The sequence below is a fragment of the Anser anser genome, assembly GCF_964211835.1.
Source record: "Anser anser genome assembly, chromosome: 3".
Lineage (NCBI taxonomy): Eukaryota > Metazoa > Chordata > Aves > Anseriformes > Anatidae > Anser > Anser anser.
This window is the reverse complement of record NC_139722.1, coordinates 101,568,728-101,594,586: the sequence shown is the minus strand read 5'-3', so window position 1 is coordinate 101,594,586 and position 25,859 is coordinate 101,568,728. Positions and strand designations below refer to the sequence as shown.

At 40.0% G+C, this 25,859-nt stretch overlaps 1 protein-coding gene across 17 annotated transcripts in view; it reads right to left on the bottom strand.

Moving 5' to 3' along the window:
* The window catches only part of ESRRG (estrogen related receptor gamma), a 405,552-nt gene that overhangs the window by 351,255 nt on the left and 28,438 nt on the right, over positions 1-25,859 (bottom strand). For 2 of the 17 annotated variants that reach the window (XM_083828170.1, XM_083828160.1), the window contains exon 1: positions 1,287-25,859. The exons of 14 other annotated variants lie outside the window; for them this stretch is intronic. Coding sequence is in view for 1 of the 3 variants with exons in the window: in XM_083828160.1 (XP_083684286.1) it covers positions 1,287-1,496 (210 nt within the window). In the remaining 2 variants the exon portion in view is untranslated. The remainder of the gene's footprint in view (positions 1-1,286) is intronic. One more of the 17 variants, XM_083828171.1, reaches the window with a different exon arrangement.

Sequence of the window (25,859 nt, the reverse complement as noted above, 5' to 3'; positions counted from 1 at the left end):
CTCCCCACACAACACACACATGCACACTGCACACCTGCTACCCACCGGCCAGATGGGACTGAATTCTCCTGAATCAGGTCTTGGATTTTTTAAGCTCAGCTTGAGTTCAATTGGATTTCAAGACATCAAAATATATTATTATCTCGCACATAAAAATCACAGTGATGTCTGGGATCTCCTAGTTTGTGTTATTTTCACAATTAGATATGTATTAAAGTGGGATTATTGCCCCAAATGTACCAATACAAATAAATAAAATTAAGCTTTGCAACATCTAATTTGATTACATACACACATCTGATGTACGAAAAATAGACAAAAAGCTGATTTCATACCATCAGCATGCTAAGCACTATTGGAAATTTAACTAATCTTTAGTAACCAGCACTCTTTTTTTAAAAGTCCATAAAGGCAATTCTAGCATCCCAAACTCACTTAAACATTGTAGGAACCGGCCCTTAATGCACAGGTATCATAAAATATTAACACATGTTAAGAAAACATTGGGAAGCATTATATTCCTAGAGAATTTGCTAAGCTTGCACAATGTACCATTTATCATCAATAACATTTCTTTGGTTAAGAGACCTCTATCCTGCTCTTCAGGAGGTCTTTCAGCTTCAGTCCAGCAGCATAGCTCCCCCAAGTCCCTGTCTCCTGCATTTTAGCTTGCTGCTTGCAACTGGTGAAGTCACATTTTTAATTGGGACCAGCCTCTGAACGAGGTTTCGTCCACCTTCTCCACTGGCCCTGAAGCCAACGGGAGACTTCCAGGAGGTTAATAAGTCACGGACCAGCAGCAGGACATTCTCCGTAGAGACTATGGACATCTGGAAGCTGCTCCTGGTGGTATGAAGCCAGAGTTGGCACCTGGCAAGCTTCGAGACACAGAAATGCGAGTCCTGCTTGCTTGGCCAGCCTTGGACTGACCTTTAGTCGTCACGGAGAACAGGAGTTTTGTTAGTGAGCAGCGAGTTCTGGTCTACACATTTTTTAAATTGATTATTTTATTGATGTAAAGTGCCCAGGTGCCCTCATGACAGTCACTAATATAGATTTTGAAAATAAAATTAATTAAGGGCCAGTCTGGACCACCTTTACTGTCATCACATAGTACCCTTTTCTACAGGTAACAATGCTATCAACCAGCAAGCACAAGTTTAGCGTTTGTGGAGTATTTCATTACATCTCAAAACACTTTGCTAGGGAAGTCAAGATCATCGTCACCTACCTACATGCGCGCGCACACGCACAACCCTCCCCACGCTCTCCCTCTTCTCTCCTACCTTCCAAAAGGGAACCTGAAGCTCAGAAAACTCAACTGACACCAGTCTGCACAGGAACACCAGCTCTGTCGCCCGAGCGGCCGCACCGGGCTCTGTCCCTCCTGACCACTGCGAGAGCATGGCACAGCGCAAGTCTGAGCAGGAGCAGAGCAGTCTGGCACGCAGGCTAATCTGAATTACACTCATCCAGCCCTTGAAATGGTTCCTCATTAGCTGCGGGTTAATGGAGTCCCAATGAGTAGTGTTATTTTCATCCCCTGCCTACTGAACACAAAATTCATTTGCAAATATCCTGTAAAATACTGCAAAGCAAGCCAAAGAGATATGACAACATAAGAGGCATACTATTTATGGAATGCACTTACCGTCATTTAGAAAAGGAAGCTGACATGAGCAACAGCCTAAATTTAGCAGCACATTTAGTTTTTATTCACTAGTCACAATGACAACATTTTAGAAGGATACCGCACACCTTGTGCACCAAAAGGCTCTGCTGAAATCAAGACAGACTTTGATCTGAAAGGAATTCTGGATCAGCTCCTTAATGAATCCAACACTGAGTTAAATTAAGGCAATCACCATCTTGACTTTCTATTCCAAGTAGATATAAAATTACATTGATTGCAGGAAATGGTGGCATTCAAACAATATTGCAATGGCCAAAGCCTGAAAGCTAAATTCATTGTCGAGCTAAACTAGGCTTTCAGAGGGCACCATTTGATTTGAGGGAAAAAAGCATCTACAAACCGCATATTTTCAATTAATAGTTTAAAAGGCAAAGAGTAAAAAAGGAAAAACACTGGTCAATATGCCACATGCCCCTCAAACAAAGTCTGTGCATGGAGATGTATATACTGTGCATATATATACAGGGTGGATGTACACATGTGTTTTTGTTGTTTTTTTTTCAAGGAAGGCAGTACCAGAACGGCCACATTAGAGATCCAGAAAGACACAATGTATTTTGCACCAATCTGAGAATGCTTTTTTATCCATGCAATCTTTAATTCAAAAGTAATTTCAAATCAACAGCGCTCAAAGTTAAATCTAGTTCTCTTGAAAACTCAGAAAAAGAATTAATTCAAAGCCTTACCTTTGGCACCTTAAAGACTTTTGGCCATGACTTACCTGTATAAATAGAAAGAACTAATTTACTACAGAAATGCCCATGGGCAAACATGTTCTGGCTAATGAAGTGTTCAGCTTTTGCATGATTAACCAGCTGGTGGGGGTGGTGTAAAAATCACAGGGCATAAAATAATAAGAAAAATTGATTAGCAGCTCTCTTTTAAAGAACTCTGTGAAAAATTTCCTTATTTTTGCTCAGCAACTTAGAAAGTGGTTGTACGGAAAGACAGATTCAAATGACTTACCAAGGAGCCAGGCAGAAGCTGCATCAGGCACTCATTCCTTCAATCCTTACATCGCAGAGATGTTCAAGGGAAAAGCAAGATACCAAACAGCACTGTGGCTGGATTACTTACACAACAGGTCTTGCTGCTTGTCATAAAGGCAATTTTCTACTAAATTGCGAAAGACATTATATAAAGTTAAAAACTATGACTATAGTTTGAGTCAGTTCGGTTTCTTTCCCGGTGCTCTGTTTTTGAGCATCTTAGCTGGCTACAACTATTCTTGTGAGCCAACTTAAGAAGCATGTCCATATGAGCCAAGGTTCATACACTACTCAGAAATAGTACATGTATTTCAGTGATGCTTTGTAAAGAAGATGGGGTTTGCGCTCACCGGGGACAAAAATCCCCTTGTCCTTCCCATCCTGTAAAAGGGGTTTCTTACAAGCTCACGTGCTCTGTCCTCAAAATAGGTCCTAATTAGTATACAAATACTTTGCAGACGGGTCACAAAAATAAATTTATCATTAACTGTCCCTTAAACCAAGGCAGGTTATTCTGAAGCAGTTTCACTTCATACATTTGACCTATGTCCCTTCAGCTGCAGTACAACTGGATGTAATAGTCTCTTTAAGAATTAAAAATACATATTTTTGTAGCATGATATTACTTCAGAAATATCAAACAGCTTCTTAAAGAAAACTTCTTCACCAGTAATAAAACAAGATGCTGTAAAAAGCTAAACTACTGATTATTTTCAGTAGGCCGTAGTAATAGTCACAATTTTCTTTACCTTTTCTTCTCCTATGGAAAATATATTTTTCACATCTATTTATGGACTTTGAGAAACTGGTTTACAGCTATGTACTATGGGAAAAGTGGATAAAGAATCTGCATCGCTGGGTCTGCAGTGCATTCCAGCTTTGGGGACAGAGCCATAACTTCAATGCTGGGACTTCATGGACTGGGGAACTACATCAACACCCTTTGGCACTACACAACCAGTCGCCTTACATCCACAGCCGATTTCTAACCACAGCCAGATACTGCCTTCTGGAGCTTTCCCTCCTTACAGTTTATGGTATATGGTACACCTTCATATGCCCAGGTACCTGGATATGAGCTCAGTTCTCCAAATCACGCCGCTATATTATGCATACCGTGACTCAAGCTATTCAATTACACCATGTGGCTCTCTGCGTGCAGAACCAATTTTACCTGAAATGAGAGTTACTGTGAGAAGAACCAAGGCAGAACTCTGAAGCCCTTTTTCTTTCTTTACACGCCTCCTCCGTTTATCTTAATTACCACTTCCTGCGGAATACAATATCCCTTTAAATACACCAAAAGAAAGATGTCTCTGGGCTGTTTCCCTACAGGAGCCAGGCAGATTATCCCAAGAACTGATCCTTCATGTATGCACCACACACTCCAGTTCATCTGAAGGTTCATACCAAAGAATTGGTCAGGCTTGCACAGATCAGATCGCTGCATAAGTATCCCATAGAGGTCTTCTTTTCTTATCACATCAATCTGACAATGCTTGTCAGTAACTTCATGGTCAGTTGAGACTTCAGACATCAAAGAAGTTTTTGCATGTTTTTGAGGCTTCGCTGGATAGGTGGATCTTTCCACACTTGCGTGGTTCCTGTTTTTGAGCCTCCCCTAACCTTTTGAAAACATTTCTACATATTAACACTTAGGAAAATGGGCATAGAGCTGACACAACCAAACAAAAATAGAGGAAAACTGATAACGCTGGCATGAAGCAACATTACCCTCAGAGCATCACTTTGGAAAGTGCTATCTCCAGGTAGAATTCACAGTAAAATGTAAGTTTCGAGTTAGGTGAGGAGTGGTTTTTAATTCTACTTGATTCTAATTTCTATGGTCATATTTGAATCATTAGCAATTTTGCAAGTGTCTGGTATTTTTAACTGTCATCAGCTGGGACCCTGACAGCACTGGGGTTTGTAAACTGTGTTTGAAGCTATTTTCAAATATGGTTACAATCTAATATGACTGCAAAGTGATTTATTGATTGCATTCATACTTGCTAAGAAATTATGCTGAGGACTATGTAAGTAACATCGTAATTTCAGCTATTTACAGCTGAAATTAAAGTAAATTAAAAAAAAAAGTCTGTTCGCTATAAAAAGTGAATGCTTGTTAAAATCATATTGCCTTATAGGATATAAGAAAAACAGTTACAAGGCACAACTGTTTTACAGATGGAAAAAGATAAAAAAAGATAGTTCTTTGGACCTATACATTGTACTCAAAATGCTTACTTTAATTGTCTGTTTATTTACTTGTAAGCAATTGCTTTGGAACAGCCCCACAGTGAGTATAAGCTATGTGCTCTGCAGAGGGGTCAAGCACAGAATCTAGGCTGCGGACTCCAGGTTTAACTTCAAAGACCATGCCTACACAAAGGTATTCCGGTGCCTTCTTCCACTTGTATCAACTCTCAATGACACTGATAGAGAATAAGCACCTCTGAGGGCACAATCCTTTGACACTGATATGGATTCATCATTGGAATCTGTGCTTTTTGGAAAACAAAAGAGCAGAAACCAGAAAAAAAAACATTTTGCTTTGTGGCCTCCTTATCCCCCCCCGTACCTGCAATTTCTCTAAGGTTGACCATGGTTCCCAGTAGAGGACACAACCGCCAAACAGGCTTGTCTAATTAACCAGAGTTTTACCTACTAATTAGTAACAACAAGAGCATAAAGCAGTCAATAGGACACCTTATGCCACTACCGCTCAAGTCTGCTTAGCCTACCACTGGCACTGCCATATCCTTGACGCGTATTTGCAGTGTTCTTCCTGCCACCCCCCCACACAGCATGAAATTTTAGTGAGGATAAGCTTTTCTACTATACTAGAAATTAATAAGTAACATTGTTAACCTATGTGATGCAGCTAAAGTCAGGTGTAAAGGGTGTAATGAATTTTTTTAATAAAACATTTTGACTACCACTTGGATTTAATGCTAATTCCATATATAGCGACTGAGTAACAGAGAATTCACCCTATTGCAAAGAAGTTGCATGCAGATTTGTGTAACACGCATCCCACTCAAGCTCAAAGGTAACCATGCTCTGTTGCTTCACTGCATGTTCATATGTTCAGCAACTTATTTCTAACTTCATGTGAAAAAACAACCAACTCGACGATGTATTCTGAAGTCATTTTAAACTCGTTCTGAATAACTTCTGAAGGACAGCTGGCAAAAAAGCAGTATGCACAAAGAAAAAAAAAAATACAAAAAATCTGTACACCATCTTCTCCAATATAAAGACCAAACTGCTAAAATTAGTTACTGGAATTTCTCCTTTGCATGCCAGTTTCATTTGAGTCTTGTTCCAAGTGACCACTAACCACCAATCCTCCTGACTTTGAAATAATCCACAACTCATTATTAAGACCTATTTGCATGCAATCTCCTCTCAAAAGACTGCATATTTGCAATCTTATTTTGAAAAACGTGCTTTTGTTCCAGTGTCCTGAAACTGACTGTATGAACACAAAGAACTCAGATGCCCTCTCAACCCCCACTGGAAGTGACACATGAGTCCTTCTAAAATTGCAGACACACACTGTCAAGTGCAGGTGTTTGTAAACAAGTTTGGAAATGTTTCTAATTATAAACCATAGGAGTTAAAATTAGAAGTCCAATCCGCTGGCTTTAAAAAAAGAACTTCCAAAAGGGTTCATCTAAATGAGAGCAACCAGTGATGTTTAATTTAGTTGCAAGAGCAGAATTTCTGTGCAGAATGGCACACTGCTCTTCATCAAACTTTCCACTACGAGTTACAGTACATTTCTTAAAAAAAAAAAAGATTTTGATAAGAATTTTAATTCTAATTTGCTGTCATACTATGATAGTATATATTTGAATGCACAATCTAAAAATACCCTATTCACAGTTCTCCTGCATTTCATATAATTAAAAAGAAGAAAAAGAAGCGTTCTTAAAAATTTCTGAATCTGTCTTGACTGCCAGCATGAAAGTTCAGCTTTTATGGGAACTTCCCACACTGACCTTCCGAGAAGTCCAACCAGGTAACTCTGCTAGAAGGAGCCATACTTTTCTGGCTAGGGGTCTCCCTGATAAACTCACCTACTGCAACGTGAGGTTCACACTGCCCTGGCACAAACTGCCAAGAGATGAAGCTGGGGAGTGCAAAAGGTATCAGAGCCCTGGCTGATGGAGATCTCAGGATGCTGCCACCAAACTGGTGGCGTCTCAGTCTCGCTTTCACTGCTCTGGTACAAAGGTTAGAAATGCAGCTCGAAGAAGCCACTTACTTGGACCAACACCTCAGACAGAAATCAGAGGGAGGGTGCAGGGGAATGACCAGTTCTTCAGTCGCTACACAGCTGCCCTCCTCCTCTGCCAGGATGTTACGTGACTCCAACAGCCAAAAGAAATCCTCCTCTAAAACCAGGACAGAAAGGAAGTTGCCATCATCCCCATCACCTCTCACGGAAGGAGCTATTTCACAGAATACTACTATGCAACGCTTCCTTTTTTTTTTCCTTTCCTTTCTCTGTGTAAAAAATAATACCAATTCCCGCATTTTTTCTGAATAGCATTTTGCAACTCGCTGCCTTCAACAAACATGACCTTACCAGTTTAGTGCCTACCTTGTAGTTAGCAAGCGCATGCTGCGTCAGGATGGGAACACCAACATGCTTTCACATGGGGAGCTTTGCAATCTGTTTCCTTTGCTTCAAGCCATGGATATAACCTGGAATTAATTACCACTTGAACCAAATGATACCAATAACTGCCTTTTAGTGACATGAGTACGGGATGGAGAAGCCCAGTTCTCCATTTCGGAGGAGGGACCACAGTAAGCGGGAGCAGAGTGAGGGCACATCTCCCCTGCTTCTGACAGCGCCTGGTGGTCGCTCCCCCTCTTTTCCTGGGCTTGGGTAACTTGTCCTCCCCTCTTCAGGCTGGTGCAGTGCGAGCTCCCCCTCCTGTCCCAGCCTAACCCGTGGCAGACTTTGTTCTACTGGAAGTGTTGCCCGACTGAGGAGAGCAGGTTCAAAGGCAGCACCAGTCAGCTGGGTTTCCTGCTAGAATCTGGCACCAAAATTAATTCCCCGAGGGTGAAATATTAGAATCTTTCACATAATACCTATGTAAATGCATTTATTAAACATAGCTATATGTGCATATACCCAGATTTGGCACATATATACTAAATATATTGTGTATATACACATATGCATGTACGCACAGATACATCATTGACAATCTTTAATGCTACTAACCTTGTTGCTATTTTAACTCAAATTAAGTACAAAAAACATCAGTTTCTTCAAGCCCATCTAACTCCAGAACCATCTAAGCTTCTGCACGTACCTGTTCTGTGTTCAGCTGGATGAGCATTTCTTTCTTCCTAAATGAATAGGTATTGGAGCTGTGTTTGCAGATTTTGAAAAAACAGGCTTTTCATTTGGTATATAAATATTTTAATTAACAAAATGCATGTATTTAGGAGATTCAGCATCAAAGTCTAGATCAGATAGAGCAATTAACACATTACTGTTTTTCTAAGACATTAGATAAAAGAAAATACATTTAGCAAATGCTTAATCAGACTTAAATTAAGCATTTGAGTGCTAAAATAATCTCAGATAGAGATTTATTCCTAATATTTTCTCTGTGCTCAAAATGACAGCACAAAGAGCAGCAAAAACGCATATATCTTCTACCAAAAATAGCTGAAAAATACTATAGAAGAGTGCCTGCTGGGTTGGTTATAAAAGTAAAGTATAATCCATTAACTGCTAATTAGAAGCATCAGAAGCAGGCTTTGCTGCAATGAGAGCTGGCCCCTAAGTAGATGTTTCTGTAACCATTTAAAGGCACAGGGTTTCTCCAGTTGCTGAGAACGGAGCTTGGATGGTTTCAGCATAAAGGCCATGTGAAAAGAGACTATGGCACTTCGCCATGTTACCCAGCTGTTTTCTAAATATGATGACAGGTGCCATTTTTTCCATTTGATCGTGGAACGTAATATATCTTCAAACAAATTTTCCCCAACTAGTCTGGTGCAGTTACATTTCAGAGATTCAAATATAAGAATGTTTTTTTCTTTTTCTTCTTTTTATTTTTTTTTCTCTGACAGACACATATTGCACTCTTTGGCAGATATTTCATTATCTGCTTTTTTCTCAAAGCTGATCTTTGTTGTATGTATCATTTTGCTTTTTACTACTACTGTAGAAGGGAAAGAATAAGCACTTGGACAAAGGATTTCATTTTGAAGTTTGGTTTTTTTTTTAAAGAAAGAAGAAAAAAAAGAAAAATGTTAGTATTCACAATTAGACTTCATAAATTTGCCTTCCAATAAAGAAAGATTCTCTTCTTCTTTGTCTTCTGCTTCCTAAAAGATGAAAAGTATCTCTGTAATTTCTCCTATTCTTTATCTGACTGACTAACTGGTGAAACCATACTCCTGCACTACTGCTGAAAACCAAAAAGACATTTTGATCCAGTTGCCTATGAAAAGGCTTTAAGGGATCAGGGCAAAAAAAGCTGAAGATGAAAAAATGCCGATACCCCAGCTCCCTGCAGCCAAGACATGAGAAGTGGCAATTATGGACATGAGCAACAAAGAGATGATGCTGTGCGATGGATGACAGGCTCCAAACCCAAGCCATGATGATGTGGAGCCAAAGCTGGTTTGGCTGCCCCCAGGGCTTGAGTGGCTTTGAGCAGTGGATGATGACAGGATACAAGTCTGGCTGCATAACTTGAAGAATCAGGAAAAAAACAAGCAGATAACTAACTTCCCCTCTTAAGAAAAGGGACATCACTAACATGATGGGAAACAGTTCAGGTCAATGTTTTGGGATTTTAGTCTACTTGGATTGACCAACTAATAAACAAGGGAAGAAAGTTTGTGTGGGGCAGGAAACGAGGGCTTTTTTTTTTTCCTTTTTTTTTTTTTTTCTATCTGCCTTATTTCCATCTACAAACCCAGAAGAAACTCTTTATTTCTCTTGAAATGGTTAAACAGGGATCCGTTAAGAAAAACTAGGATGGTTAAGATTAATTTTCTGAAACTAAACATCTAAGAAACAATAAAAATACAATTGTACTAGAAATAACAAAATTATATTTAGATAAAAACAATGTCTTAAGTATCTGTTAATCCTGGCAACAGCTTTTAGAAGGTACGTAAGCACTTCTGTTTTCATTGTGGATATAAGAAAACAACCATAAAATGCCCCAAAGCCATGGAGGGCGTCAGTGTCAAAGACATGATTAGTAGTTCAGAAGTTATCTGATTCGGGTCACATGGCGTTCCAAAAAACATACCTAAATATAGCATGCAAGAGATCCGCACAAAGAGCAATCCCATCATAGGAGCAAACTAAACTCTCCTTTCCACAAAATTAATTAGGGTTATTTTGAGGCAACCCAATGACAGCAAGGAGGAAAGATCAGTCCTTGCCCTGCCCAGTTCTGCACGAGCAGATGTCTCTGATGGAGAGGAGCACAAGTTTGCAGCACAGGCATGCAGAGAGATATTTTGCAGTTCCTGTGGGAAAGCACACATGGTGCTAGCATGTAAGGTAGGTGGAGAGCACTGTGTGACTGAATGAGGGAATACAGCCAGTAGAGAGAAGGATGAGTCTTACGGAAAAGGGACCATCAGGTAACCTAGGAGTAAATATCCAGGCAGGAAGCCAGTATTTAGGCTTCTATAACTGCTTACATCATTGTTCTAATGGAGAAAACAAGCAACTTTTTGGAAAAAGAAGGTCCATGTCAATCACAACCTCAGCACAGACTGAGAGTCTGGGAAAAGATAATGCTTCCGTAAAATGAAAAAAAATGCCCTCTTGGAAGACATCACCTCTGATATCCTGCACTTTGATCTTCCAGGAGGCTTGTCCCTTGCCAGGGAGGAGGATTTTCTCATGAAATGCAGCATATAAACTAAATCTAACAGCCTCCCCTACATTTAGGCATCAGAAGCATCCACATGGAAATCACCTTCAAAAGGCAGCAGGAGAAAGTGAGGAACGCTCCTCAGGCCTCTCAGGCTTCTTTTGGTCCTTCTCTGTAGAATGGCAATGCTGTTTCCTACATTTTCTGAATACTGAATTTTCATTTGGCTTCTGCTTCCAACTACCCCTCCTCCACTCACCCATTTCAGTCAGTATCTCCACTTCAATATTTCCCTATAAAGCCTTTTTTGACAAATAAACAAGCACAGTCTGGCATGCTAAGGTGAAATGTTTAAGATCACAACCATGACTGTTTTACCTTTGCAACATGGCTGGTTCCTTTGTACCTAGGGAAACTCTGCTCCTTGTTTGGATATTACAACAACCACAAAAATATAGATGTTACCTTGAAGGCCAAGGCAAAGCTGAGGCCCGGGGTACGGCATGGACTGAGAATGGAAGACAGCAGGAGAAAACCAAAGAGAGCTGGTTTTGTGAAGGGTGCTTCTGTGAACATGTAGAGAGCAGGTTCTCCAGCCCAAATAGAGTAGCAGGTGCTCCAGAAGGCAGGTACTAACAGTCTGAGTGCGTGTGGTACGCAAACTGCAAATTTCGACTTGAACGCTTCAGGCCATTAGCAGGTGCTTCAGGCAGTCATCCAAATCAAAGTAAGAAAGTGGAAAGAGCCAAATGCTGGTTAAAGAGGTTTGCAAATGCAAAAATCCCGGAGAGGGCAGATGAAATGTTTCCCTGGTTGTGGGAGCTTACTAGTAGGAAAAAATGAAACAAACAAAAAGCATCCGTAATTTTTTGGGGAGAAAAAAAAAAAAAAGCCTGTGTTTGGGATTTGACTATCTTGTACTCCAGCCCCGAGATGCAAATGTTGGCTAGGATGCTGAGATCAGCAGTTATATGTCCTCAGGTGGTTAGAGACAAGACAGAAAAGAGCTGGCATTTGGGGAAAATAGAGGGCCCATTTGATAACGCTTCACTTGAGCGCATGAGGGTTTCCCCTGTGGGTATTGTCCCAAAGAAAGCTCCAGGCAAGTTCAGACTGGTTCATTACTTGTCACATCCAGAAGGTGAGTCAGTTAATGATTACCCTGGCTCCCTTTTGCGTTCAGTTTCACATGCTTTCAATCGGAGAACTGCACTCTCATCAAGGCAAATACCACACACAACAAACAGAAACACAGAAGGAATCTGTTTTTCAGTTGCTCACGGCAAATCTATAGCTATTTTATTTGTCAGGATTTCGCTGGCGGTTTGCAGATGGTGTTTTTGGTAGCTTACGCACAGAACATACAAACCGTGTTGGGGGGTGCCACTTTTCCGTGGAGAAGTACAGGTCAGAGACCTGGCTCTTGCCCTCTTGCTTTATTTGGATTAACCTCCAAAGGGCCCAAGATGTCAGCCTTCCCAAACAAACAGATAGATACTGGGGCCTTGAAGCTGGTACAGTTTTCTTATAAAAGCTGAGCTCTTACTTCCTCAAGGGTTGATTCCCTGGGGTCTCCTCAACCTGGAACAACAATTTTTGGTTTAAGCTATGTTACACAAACACAACAAACAGGATTGGCTCCCCCAATCTTTTGTTGATGCAGACTAACTGTATCAGCCAACAATAAAATATTTAAGTCAGATGGTCACTTGAACATTATTGGTAAAGTTCTCCTCACTGAGGGTTGTATCCTTTGCCAGAGGCTAGCAGGCTTGACAGAAGGAGAGAAACAAATTCCTTTCATCAGAGTAACATGAGTCAATATGTGGAAAGATACTTCCATCTGCTCTGTGTTTCTGGTGACATGACATTACCGTATAATTTGGTATACATTTCTAACAGAATACATAAAATAAGATAGCTCACCAACCACCATTATGTCCCCCATCTATGGGAAGTTCTATCAAACCATTTCAAACATACAGAGCTATATGAGCAGCTAAGACTCACAATGGGAATGCTGGAGGGAAAAACATGTTGATGTTTATTTCAGAGAGTTGTGGCACAGACAGACCCATCTACAGTTCACTTCTAAAAGGAACACATTATATTTCTCAGAGTGCTCTCTCTGAAGAGGCACATTTGGTCAGCTACAGAAATCACCAAGGGAACCTGCTGTGTGCAGCAACTTGTGGACGCACACAACTTCCTAGATGTAACCCATCAGTAGAGCGGCCTGTGCTATTTCTGCATTAATTTTGTGTCCCTGTATGTTAACAGAGCCCTGGGACTTTCATGGTCTGTGGGCAGCAAATCGGCTGAGCCAAAAGGGAAGGTTCCACCTGACTAAGCCAGTAGGAGCTATATTAAGCTTGTCTCAGCTGGAGGTCATTCTGCATATTTTGAAGGCTGCTTTCTTGGTAGTTGGTCAAGCAATCGGTGACCAGAAATTAAGAGCTTGATTTTTATAACACCCATAATACATATAACACTTCTGAAGTCTACACCCTACATACGTAAAGGCTTTAATTTCTAAACCGCTTGATCATAGCCATTTCTTTCAGGCCCAAGCAGGCTCTTGGGTTTGTTCAGCAGTTGCTTCGTGTCTCATTCTCATTGGTAGCCCAGCAGCCAAGAATTCATTTTCACAGTTCCAAAACACTTTTTGATACTTCCTGACCAAATGGCTTTGCAATGGAAATTGGTTTCTGACACCATCTGTTGTTACATAGTTCGGAAGTGTTAGCATTTTCCTTCAAGAGGGAAGAAGTTGGGGAGGACTCATGGCCAATCCCAATGGAATAGATATTCTTCTCCTTACTGTCTCTTTATGGGGAAGGGTTGGCCTATTTCTCAGCAGCTGTGAAATTGTCATCAGCAAGATTCTTTACAAAGCTCAGTGGCATATGGAATATATTGCTCACTTCTTAGTACTGTAAAAACAACCTTGCTGCATAACTGAGCTAGGCAAAGAAAGCAGGTGCTTGATAAAAAAAAAATAAATAGATCCATCGTGCATCAAACATTTATAGACAGCATGGAAACTCTAGACAAACATATTTTTGAGACAATTCTGCTTTCAAATTAACTAAATAGCATTTTGGAGAAGCTCCTAGGCTCCAGAGATGGAACAGTCCTTTAAAAACAAGCTGGTGAAATCACTGTTTCAGGATAAAATAATACCCTGCCACTCACTACGGTGATACAGTCATGTTCCACACCTAAGAGAAGTTTCAGCCCTGCCCCGTGAAACGTTAACACTGCAAGCATCTAGTCTCAATTTCTGCTGTGACAGGAGACTACTTAACATCGTGTTTAGTTCATCTCTTTTTTTTTTCCCCACAACCCAGCCTTATTTTTACAGCTGTGGACTAGTTGAGAAGTGAATTAAGCAAAGTAATAATGATAATAGAAAACACAGCATCTGGTGAACACAAACAAATACAAAGGGCTAGAATTACAGGACTTCACATTCTCCCTGCAGAAGATAGACCAACAGCAACAAAAGAGAAACAAGGTTTTGGAATTTGCTTGAATCCCAAGCGTGAAGCAGTCAACAGCATTTTCATACACAGCCAGAAAACACTAACTCTAAGAGAAACTGTTAGAAGAGAGATTATGAAGAGAAGCGGCTAATGTCCCCACTGCCATCTATTCCATAGAAATTCCAATGTCCACTCAGCTGAATACATGCACACATGCATGTTCAGGGTCATCTATGTTCTGCTGGACCTTGGGAAGTGACCAACAGAGATGAAAGTGAGGGTCCACCTCAGTTTACTGGCTGGTTTGGGACAGCAGCAAACAGCAGATGCTTAGTAAAAATCACAGGGCAGGCATATAGTGACAATTCTCTACAATACTCTTCCCAACTCCCATCTATTTGTGGCTCAAAGACTTCCTTTAACACAAAACACACAATTTTTCCAGATTAGTGATCTGTTTTTAGAAATCTGCGCTTGCAGTTACAGACTATTTTTTAAGAGCCCAGGCTGCCCAGCTACACCGCACACTTCTTGCACTAAGCAAGCCACCTCATACTGGCATGGAGAAACCAGGCCTGCTGCCCTGAGCCCAGAGGAGAGCACAGAACAAGCGTCTGGGCAACAAGTGCTGCTTGAACTGCCATATGCATCTTCTGTGTCCGGTTCAGCACAGAAGAGGGTCTGCCGCAGCCACTGCATCACACTACAGAGAGATCCTTCTATGATGGTGAAAGCTTGCAAGTCCTGCCTTAGGGGTTATGCTTTTAAGTGGCACATATACTAATAAAGCAATAAATACAGGTCTGCCATGGCTCTGAAGCTAGCCATTAGTCTCCTGTCACTGTCTGAGGAGGACAGAATTGGCATTTTAGGAGAAGGGATAGGGAGGATGTTGCAGGACACTGAAAAAGTACCAGTTACATGAGCTACCACGGGACAGTGTCTACTCCTCCTCTCCCCACACTATCACACCGAGGTCTGTATTCTTCCAGAATACTGCCCATAAAATTATTTGTTGTTCCTGGTTCAATATCCTTGCTATTTATGCACCTCCTTATGGCAAATAGCTGCTGCGTGCCTTACCACCCAAGAACGTGTGATTAAGACAGAAAAATAGAGGCCAGAGGAAAGAGCCAGTGTGCAAGAACAAAAGGCTCTCCTAGCAGTTTCACACACTATTCATGTAACATACATCAGAAAATAATACAGACTAAAGCCTACTGTCTAACTAAGCAGGCTTAAGTAACACTTAGCTCTTTTATAATGCTTTTCATCCAGAAATCTCAAAATATTTTGCAGAGGCGTGCGTACAGGGGAAAAGCCAGAATGCAACCCACTGCTCCTGACCCCCAGGCACTTGCTTTTTCCATTCAACTACCTCACTACCTCCAGGTACGTACACAGTTCTCTTTTAGTTGCCACATAAAGTTGCATACACATAAAGCAATAGTTTTGTTTCCTTATTTTTCCATCCACTGATTGCTTTTAATACCTTGTTTCAAACACACTGTGTTTAAAAGTAATAGCTCATGATGTATCTATGTTGCTCTCTATGTTGCTCTATTTGCTACTACATTTACAAGTAATACTTCATGTGTTCCTCCTTTCTGCTACAGTAGCAAAAACAGACAATAATCAAACTAGAAATGCCTCTTGTCAAAACTTTTATTCTCCCTCACGTATATAGGGATAAAAAGGTTTACTAATCATCAACACAAAATGAAAGTGACTGTATTATCACAGAGGAAGTCAACAGAAAACCACGGAGAGTTTATTAGAAGCAGGCAAGAGTCAGTAGTACTCATCCCCTTGCAGAAATCATCACAGAAGTACAGCTTCTTCACAAAATTCAAATGCCCAAAGTGGAACAAATAAAAATCTGGAAGGCCCAAAGCCTTACTTTTGGTGTGAGCTGTCAAAATGAGTACTGAATTCAATGCAAACCCATAAAACACACCTGTGTTCACCTGCATTCTCAAATCAGAAAACTACTCAGTCAACAGAAAAGTTTTGATCCATGCTCTGGAAGTGGAAACCCACAGTAACACCTCAAAAGAGAGTGGATGAATTCCAGATTTACACGTATAAATCAGACTTGGGACTACATTTCTGATTTTTAGGTCGCTGTTGAACAAATGATATTCAGCATGCATCAGTGCCTATGGGCTTCTGAACAAGAGAGCTAACCAATATAAACTGTGTTTGAAAAAGCGTGCATATCAAAGAGGACGCTTATTTATTTATTTATTTATTTCTAAGGTTTGCAATGAAAATAGTATTGCTCAGAACAAAAATCTACCAAAATTTAATGGGTGTTCTCTCCAGTTAGAACTGCTGGCTAATGAGTTAGTTTGCATAAATTCAGTTCAAAGGAGACATAAATAGCATCCATTTTAGCTAATGATTTTCACCACAGGCCATCTAAAAGAGGAGTTAAGACTGGCCTTAAAACAGACCCCTTCTGTGTTCACATAAGTTTATTTATTTTTGTTTTGCTCCAGTTTAATGTATGTATACATCCTGTGTTTTCAGCTTGTCTGTTTTGCCTCCTCCCACCCTCCACACTCCCAATCTGTCAGCCAGACGTAAGGGAGAGGGTATTAAAAATGACAACATTTTAAAACTGTACCTCACTGTGTAACAGACTTTCCAGAAGCAGAAGGACTAAAAAGCTCAGAAGTTCCCTACTGTCTTTGCCTATTAAAGTCCACAGCTTGCCAACAGCACGCCGAATTTTAGTGTCAAAGAACAGGGCACCATCTCGCATTTCTGCATGATGGGTACTGCTGGTAATCCCGCTCCTTTGCATTCCAGATCACACTGTTTGTGGAAAAAGTCAACAATGCTGGGATGCTCAAAAACACCCTGTAGTATTACAGGGAGAATGCAAGATGCCTGATGAGACGCAGTGATGACACCAGAATGCAGTTGATTCAGTAGGAGTGATAAAAGTTTGGTTTTGGGTTGGCTCAGGCAGTGTTTGATTAAAATAGGATGAAGTCCTTATCACACTTAAACATTTTACACCCATCCCCATCAGGCCACACCATTTCCCATCTTACAATATTTTCCACCACTAAAAAGAAAGGTCTCTTTTCATCAAATGAGCAAAGAGGCAGGGAAGACCTTGAAAAATCTAACACAAGGAAGGATAAAGGAAGGCTTCAAGTCAACTGGCAAAAAACCAGAAGCCTTCTGCTATTTCCCACTGCTAGGTAACAGAATCTGGGCTACAGATATGTTTATCAAACGTATCTATAGCAGGGATAATTAAGTTAGTGCAGCAAACTAGCTGCATGCTTTGAAGCGTTCACGCAGTTGCTATACTAACCTTTCTTTCACCTGGTAAGTTAAGCTCACCACCTCCTCACACATATTTGCAGACTTGTGACCTATACTCTGTCCTCATTATCACATCACTTATCATAGCTGAACGACTTGGAAATTATATTCAAAGGTTTTGTTATAAATAAAGGAGACTAACAGAATCTTAAATACAGATTTCTGTCAAAGAGGAATAACTGCCTGAAATTTCTAACAGCTCCTTTCTATTAAGGAGTTCAAATATTTTATAAATAAACAGTTCTCCAAAGAGGAAAAATACCAATGCTTTGTAAGTCTCTCTTACAATTAGCATCCAGGGTCTTGATCTTTAGTATCCTATGCCTGAGAAAACTGGGGGGGAAAAAAACACCCTTCCTGGCAAAAAACAAACAAAAAACTTTCTGTGCTGGGATCACTTAAAATTACAGTGTCAACACATAAAATAGAGAGCTTTAAAACCCCCATTCTTGGCAGTATTTTTTTATTCTGTAATATTACTAGCATCAATACCCATGCTGTAAAGATCATACTGAATGTGACAGTGAGGATTCTGCTGAAATCTGCACTGGGGTTTCTGTCACCGGCAAGAAGAGTACCACAGGAGTATACAGAATATACAGAGATACTAAGACAGATTCCCACTGATCTCAGCGAAGCCAAGACATCATCCTGTGTGCTCTTCCATACAGCTGGAGAATGATTTCATATGTAAAGATCCTCACTTAACTACAACCTCCTATAAATCAGAGCTCTCAGCTGCCAGTTCTTCATGCAGCTTGACAGGAGCCTATTGCCAGCCTTACCTTCTCTACACGAGGTGTATATGGCAAAGAATATTATTAGCTTTGATTACATCAGTGTATTTCTAACTGGGGCAGGACCCTGAGCCCACAAGACATTCTCAAGACATTGATTGACTTGTGCTGTGATGGGGCAGCCCAACGGAGAGGATCCTGGGCTTGCTGCACTAGGAGACGTGCTCCTGAATTTCAGTCCACACAAAAGTAAGCGGCGTCTACTTCTGAGCAAAAGCCAAATTATGATACAAACTGCATATGCCTTCGTGCCTACTCCATTATACAATTCCTACTGACTTTGTCAGAGAGAGCTGTATTTGGAGTAGTTATGGATCTGAGAAATCCTAATTCAGACATGACCACGGTCAACATGGAAAAGACACTGCCATAATTGTCCATGTAGTATCCTTCCTGTGGGAACATACAGGCCTGCATTTTCCAGCAACATCAACCAGATATGCTTTAATCTATTTGCTCTGAAAAAAATAAAAAATCCTCTTGACGCATTTGGTTGTTACGTTGTACCTCTGACATTGTTTCCAAGTTAATTCTTAGTTACTGCTATGGTCCCTGGTACTTTACTTGGAAGGATGTTACCTGGCTTGCTCAAGTCTCACCTGCAGTTCTCTGCCTGTACCCATAAAACAAAACCCACAAAAATATCCAAGAAGAGTCAAGCAACAGACTTACCTCCTGTACACTAGCTGTTTCCACAGAGATGAAGCAAGTAAGCATTACAAAGCTGAGAACCTTGCCTTGAAAATAAGACTCCTTGCTTTTACGGTGTATCTAAGCCCATCTCAGAAACAGCATTTCACCTGCACCGATGTGAAATGCATGGGCTGACAGATCACCAGGGATCCAAGTGTACGGAGCTGCTTTTGGGATTAGGAAGCTATGGTGAGCAAGGGAGACCAAACCTCCTCACACATGCAAACTCAAGATTCAATTTTCTGCAAGATTACCCCCAATAATTAAAAGGTTCTATAATTTATCCTTAGAAGCCAGTGACTACGGGATCCATAAGAATCGATCTGTTATCTTTCATCTCCGCATGTACTGTGCACATGCATAACATAGTAATATGGTTTACCAAATGAATACTGGCAATATTTTCCACTAATTGCAAGAGTTACTAAACTGAACCTTAACTAAAATTAAGTTGACTATTAAAAGCTCAATGAGTAACCCAGCAAACGGAAGTGCTGTATATAGGATTTAGTAAGCATGCAAGTGATCTGGCAACCACCAAGACACAATATTTGCTGAACTTCCTATACCTAAAATTGGTTACATATAATAGTCATACATTCATTATGTATTATGATTTAACACTCACAATACCAGCTCCCTCCTGCAATCGGAGGGCAATAGGTTTATTGCCTTTACATTACCTTACTATGCTATACCTAACTTGTGCTCTGTGTAGTATGCTGGTGTCTTCAGGGAAGTCCAGGAGCAAGTCTTCTGTAATAAAAGAGGTAAAACAGCAAACCAGAAACACTCACAACACTAACAAACTTTATGAATCTGTTTGTCCTTGAAATGCCAGTGGGCATTACAGTGGGATTATATGACAAATAATTCAAAAATACAATTGAAATTATGAAAGATGTGCCTGGGAGCCAATGTTTATATGCATTATACTAAAATAAATGTGCCATTATTCAAGCATGCTGTACTGAAAACACAAAGTTACTGGATTGAAAGTTACAGGATGGTTTAACACATACTCTCCATTACAGATCTCCCCATATCAGTTTTAAAAATACATAAATAATATTCTTAGCTATTAAGATGTCATTATCATAGACAGTCCTACAGATTTTATCTACCTAAATATAAGCATGACATGTTCTTGTAAGGAACATGCATAACAATCATTATTAGATGTTAAGTTTATGCTCTGCATATAGGCTTTTTGTGATTGCAGTTTCCAGGTTTTCAAAGAGTACATCTATTTGCATAGTTTCTAGGCTATACCTCTAAAAAAAATATTTTTTAGGCTCTGCATTGCTGTTTACCAGATTGCACATGTACATAAATTGAAATAGCAATAAATAATATAAAGGTTGTATGTAGTCCAGCTATCTTTGACAAATTAGAAAACTAGGCACTTCCCCGAGAAAGAGCTCTGTTTTTTAGGAAAAAGAAAAAGGAAAAAGGGAAAAAAAATACTCTTATCTATTAACATGGAGAAAAAGGAAGAGCAAGCACCTATACATCTTTTGGCTAAAGAGAGGGAATGATTCAGGAGAAATTCTAGCAGATTTCCTAAATACTGCCCCCTCACAGATATTTTTAAATTATATACAATATTTTCAAAAATAAAATGTCAAAAAGAGTCTATGCAGAGTTAGGGGAAAGAGTTAAGGTTATTGATTAAAGACTATTTGCTGATAAGGTTGCATCTATTTGAAATGGGATAGCATTTGGGACTACTTGAACAAAAGTCTACAGAAAACTAATAAATCAAGGAACTGAGCAGGATTTAAACAAACAACAGACATAGTAAGAACACACAAAATGTCAGGAGTACAGCTGAGAAATAAGTGATGGCACAGGACCACTTAGTCAGCTACTATCGAGACATTATTTGCTTTCACCTCTGCAAAGTGAGACAGCTATCAGTCCAGCCACAGCTCAAGGAAATTCTTGAGAATGGAGTCCTAAAAAGTGATTATTATTTCTGGGATTGCATGCAGAACACCCCAACAAGTGTACTTTTCAGAAAAATTAAAATCTGCCATGTATCACTGACAGGTACAATCCTGTGCGACTCCTTACAGAAGAATCTGAACGAGTTCTTCACTCTGAACTGCTGTTATAATATACCAAGGCCTGCACTCTCCAAGGAAGCCTCTAGGTGCGGTAATAATTTCCCATCCCAGTACCCAACTTTTAGAGGCTCTGACTGAGCTGCTCCCAAGTCTCATACCAGCAAATTCATGAGTGGCCGTCACCAAGCAGGGAACAGTCCAAGACTGCCAGAAGGAGACAACGAAAGCTGCGCTGCATCTGAAGTCTCACCTCTTCTCTAGGACCTATATGCTTATACAGCAATACTCAGATTTCTCTGTTATGACATCTTTTTCAAGGTTCCCAGGCTGCTCCTGAAAGAAACTTTGTAAAGAGTTCTTCCCTAGAAGGACAACTGGAAAAAGTGGGATACATCACACACACAGAGCCACCATTTTGTAAGAGCAGCTCGTGCTTTCTGAAGTCTGCCAGGACATGGGGGAAAAGATGGGAGCAGAGAGGCTCAACCTTGTCAGGATGGAAGTGCTTGAGAACATCCAAAGCAGATCTCTGGCCACCTGGGAAAGCTGGATATTGAAAATGTAGACACTCACACAGGTTAGGCATCTTCTAAGGTTAGGTGGCAGTTCAGCGGGGATATCGAGGATCTCAGTTTGGCCTTTCAATGCCTAAATCCCACTTAAGTCCCACTTAAAGCATCTAATCCTTTTGTGGATCTGGGCCTAAAGCCCTGCCAGGAAGAAGAGAGTCTACGCATGCAAAAGCTCATGGTCAATGACAGTCTAGTTCTGATAAAACTAAATTACACAAAGAACAACCTTATTTTGTACAAAGGAATAATGCAGAATAATGAAAGATGTGTTCTAGTCACGTAAATGTAATGACAAGTTCATCTACCTGATTCTGAACGCAGTCCTCTCTTTACTCCCCACAGAAGTTTTCCTGACCTGGAGAACTTTATAACCCATAAATCACAGGACTTTGATAACCCATGGGAAGAAGTACACTTAGCAATGTCCAAAAGACTGAGTCCTCAAAAAGCTTCACTTACCCAAATCAGCTAAGAAGTAAAACTAGAAACCAGTGGAAATTTAGAAAAACACTGTACTGCTTACACAGAGTTAATAATTTAAGGAACAACGTTCTGTCACTCAGTGACCAAATAGTTTGCTATGCTTCATGGAATTAAGTAGTTTCAGTCCAGTTCTTGATAGCCAGGAGTCCACCTGACACGAACTCCCAAATTATTTCTCACTTACCTGCACCACCACTGGCATTTTCAACAATGAAGTAAAGTTTGAGCAGGCCTAAATATGAGTTTAATCTCTATCTCCTGCACCACTTGAATTTAGTTGACAGAATGGTTGATGTGATATTTCCATGCCTAAAAGCTATCTAATTGATAAAAGCAGTCTTTAAATAAAAATCATAGATTAGAATTACAAACATAAAATACAACTTTTTATTATTGTTTTGTCTTACTGTGTTTATAAGGGAGATCACAATTAATTATTACCAATTATTTTAATAGTATGTATTTCTGCTAGTCCCCAAATATGTTCCACCTAACATTGCAACATTTGCCTTACTGCATTCACTGAGACTTCAGGTAAAATACAGGGGTCTCTATTTTGGGGACTCAAATCCACCGCTTCAAATGAGAATTCTGGTCTAAGTGTTCTGCAGACACCCACCAACACAACACCTGAACTTCATAAACTGTGAGAGGAACAGGGACTTGCCTTCCGGTTCTTCCTACCTGCAGATGGGGAAAGAGTTCTGGCAGCTCATCCACTAGCTGCTGAAAGTTTTACATTACAAAATCAGTATTTGATGCAAAATACATGAGAGTAAACAAGCACGTATGTCACAGATTGCAATGATGCCAAAGATATTTTGAGCAAAGGAAAACCGCCCAATGTCCCATACCAGCAAAGTTCATGGAAGCACTGTGCGCTCCTTCCTTCCTGAATACTTCACTATTTTTCCAGATTGAAGCCTGGTTTCTTCTGCCAGGCGCACTGATCCTTATTTCCCCCACCTGTTTTTCAAGGGGTGCACGAATTATTAAGAGTTCATAATGATCCCATGGTAAAGAGCCCAGTGTACTTTCCCCAGGTCACTTGGATATTGGTCTCAAGTCTCAGTGCTTTCATCAACATGTTACTTTCAGTTCTGGATCCCTGCTGTGCTGTGTATGCAAAGTTAAGATGGTGCCTTTTCCATCCAGTCACCTCCTTTACCTTCTTGGTAAAAATTTACTGTAGTTATAGGTTTGATTTATAGCAATGTCCTCTCTGTCACCACCCCCAATACACTCCTAACAATGACATAAACAAGCAATAGAAAATATTTTGTAATTTGGCTTTTTTTCATATATTCCTGTTAAAGAGCTTTCCTTCCCCTCACTTTTCAAAGTTGTGGGTTTTTTTGTTGTTGCTGTTGTTGGTGGTTTTTTTTTCCCCTCAGTAGAAGTCAGTCTATTTTTGCGTGTATGAAGTGAGTGGCCTGCTGTTAATCTATGTATAAACTAAATCTTACCTTTCTGACTCACACAAGCAATCCCACCCATTTTGACAAGTCACCTCAGAACAAGGAAAGCAAGATTTGTCCTGTATCTACTGGCATGTTTTCAGTTGCAACCTAAGCTTGACAGAGACTGGTCAGCTTGAACAGACTGATAAAAAATTATTTAAAATACTTTTGGTTTAAAAACAGTATATGACTAGAACTAGTGCTAATTTTTCAAATAATGTGTTATGAAAAGCAAATACTCAAACCATTAGGTCAATATGCTGCAAGGTGACAATTCTGCCTACGGAACATTAAGAGTTAAAATTCTGGAGCAGTTCAGGGGACTGTGGAAGTTGTGAATTTAGATTCATACTGATTTGAACTGTTATATTAAACAAAGAAGAAAGTTATTTTTGTTTGCATTTCTGACCAACTGCTATTATTTTTCCAGGTTCCTTCTTAAAAGAGCGTGTGGTTAGCAGAGGCATGACAGGGAAGTTGCACCCAAGAACAAATTAATGGAGAAATATTAGTGGAATGCAGCAGGCTTGGGGAGAGCCCAATTTACACAGAGAAAGTGCTTAAGCAGGGACATTTGTGCCTGCATACACATGGACGTAGCAAGGCTTGGATAGCGCATGCACACGGAAAAGGATTTGGTTATGGTTAGAATTTGTGAGTGACAGCCATGTGACAGCTGGGAGTCAGCAAAGATTTTGTAGGGATGGAAATTCTTGAGATAGGACACACGACTGCTCATGCGATCTGCATGTGCCTATCATCATGCTGTATTATAATAGCTGACACTCCGGTGTACCAGTTATCCAAAAGAGAGAGGCTATAAATTAGGAAGAAGATTTAAGGAATGGTGGATGAGAAATGAAAGTCACAACATTTGAAAACGAAGGGATAAATATAACTTGTTTTCCTGTTATCAAAACAAGCAAACAATTTCCAACCAAACCACACAACAGCACAAAAACTCACATTTCCACGATTAATCGTTAGTGACAGGTTATTATTTCCTTAGAATACATATTTTTTTTCCTTTCTAACTTACCTAAAAAGGCCTTGATCCTACAAACACTTACACGAGTACTTAATTTTATGCACGCGAATAATCCCACTGATTACAGTTACTCGTACATTTTTGGGATCAGGGCCTAAGCCGTAACGTGCAATTAAGCACAGGCATTTCCAAAGGGCTGCTTCATTTTCCCTTCTGTGGGTCTCACGCAAACATGAAGCTCGTGGAGACGCACAATTTAAATCAAACCTGCAAAACTGAAATACTTTCCCTTTAACACTGAATTCAAGCCGATACAGTATCACATGACCTTTACCGTAATTTCTATTAAAATCATTTCATGTCTGGTTGCTTCTGCTATCCTGGCTCATTTGTATTGTTTACAACAAGTCATTGCTCTCGACAGTTAGTGGTGGCTGAATCCATGGTTACCAGTTTTTACATTCACTAGTTAAATGGAATGCAGCTCTTCTGGGGGGTTTCGTGGAGAAAGCTCTTAAGAAACCACAATCCAGCCATCAGTCAGGCTAACCTGGGAGAAATTAATCTTATAAACATAAGGATTGTTGCATATTAAAAATTTATTGAAAGGGAGCTCCAGGCTTTTATTAGTTGTAGTCGCAAAAGTGGACAGGTTCGGCTCTGACTTAGTGCACGGAGGACTTGGTTCTGTGGTCTACATCTGACATTCATCCATGTTGTGCCTTCTCTGGCGCTCACTGCTAATAAAACTATACTGTTTAGAGGCTTTAAAAAAAATCTCAAACACTTATTTTACCAGAAATGTGCTCAGAATATAAATAGTGCTTAAATACAGGTTTAACCAGACTGCAGTCCCAGCAAAGTAACTTAAACAGACACATACAGGATAGTAAAACACAAAACAGACAGCTTTGAGTAGAATTCAATTAAGACAAAAAATACCCCCAACACTGGAACATTGCTAATGAGTAAATTAAGCCGCAAAAATAAATGCATTTTATTGCTACCTAAGAACAATGCGCACTAATTCCATTTGCCCTGTTATTTATAGTTTGTCATAGGGTGGGGTTGCCAAAATCAGAAAGCAAAGAGAAAACTTATTTGCACAATGGATACCAAAATCATTTAAAATGCCTAAAAACATAAGAAAAGTTCTCCACGGTTTGATGGCTACAATAATTGTCCCACAAGCTACATGAGAGCAACAAATAGTTAAATCAAACATATTACTAGCTCATCTACTGCAAAGTCACTGTATCAGAAGCCCGAATTGATTTGTATCCTTAGAACAAATTGAAAATGAATGTAACATAACATCTGAAAAAAAACCCTACTGCACTGCTAATCGGATATTGTATAATGGTTGATTGCAGCTTTGCTCTGTGCTATTGTTGCCTATAGCATACAT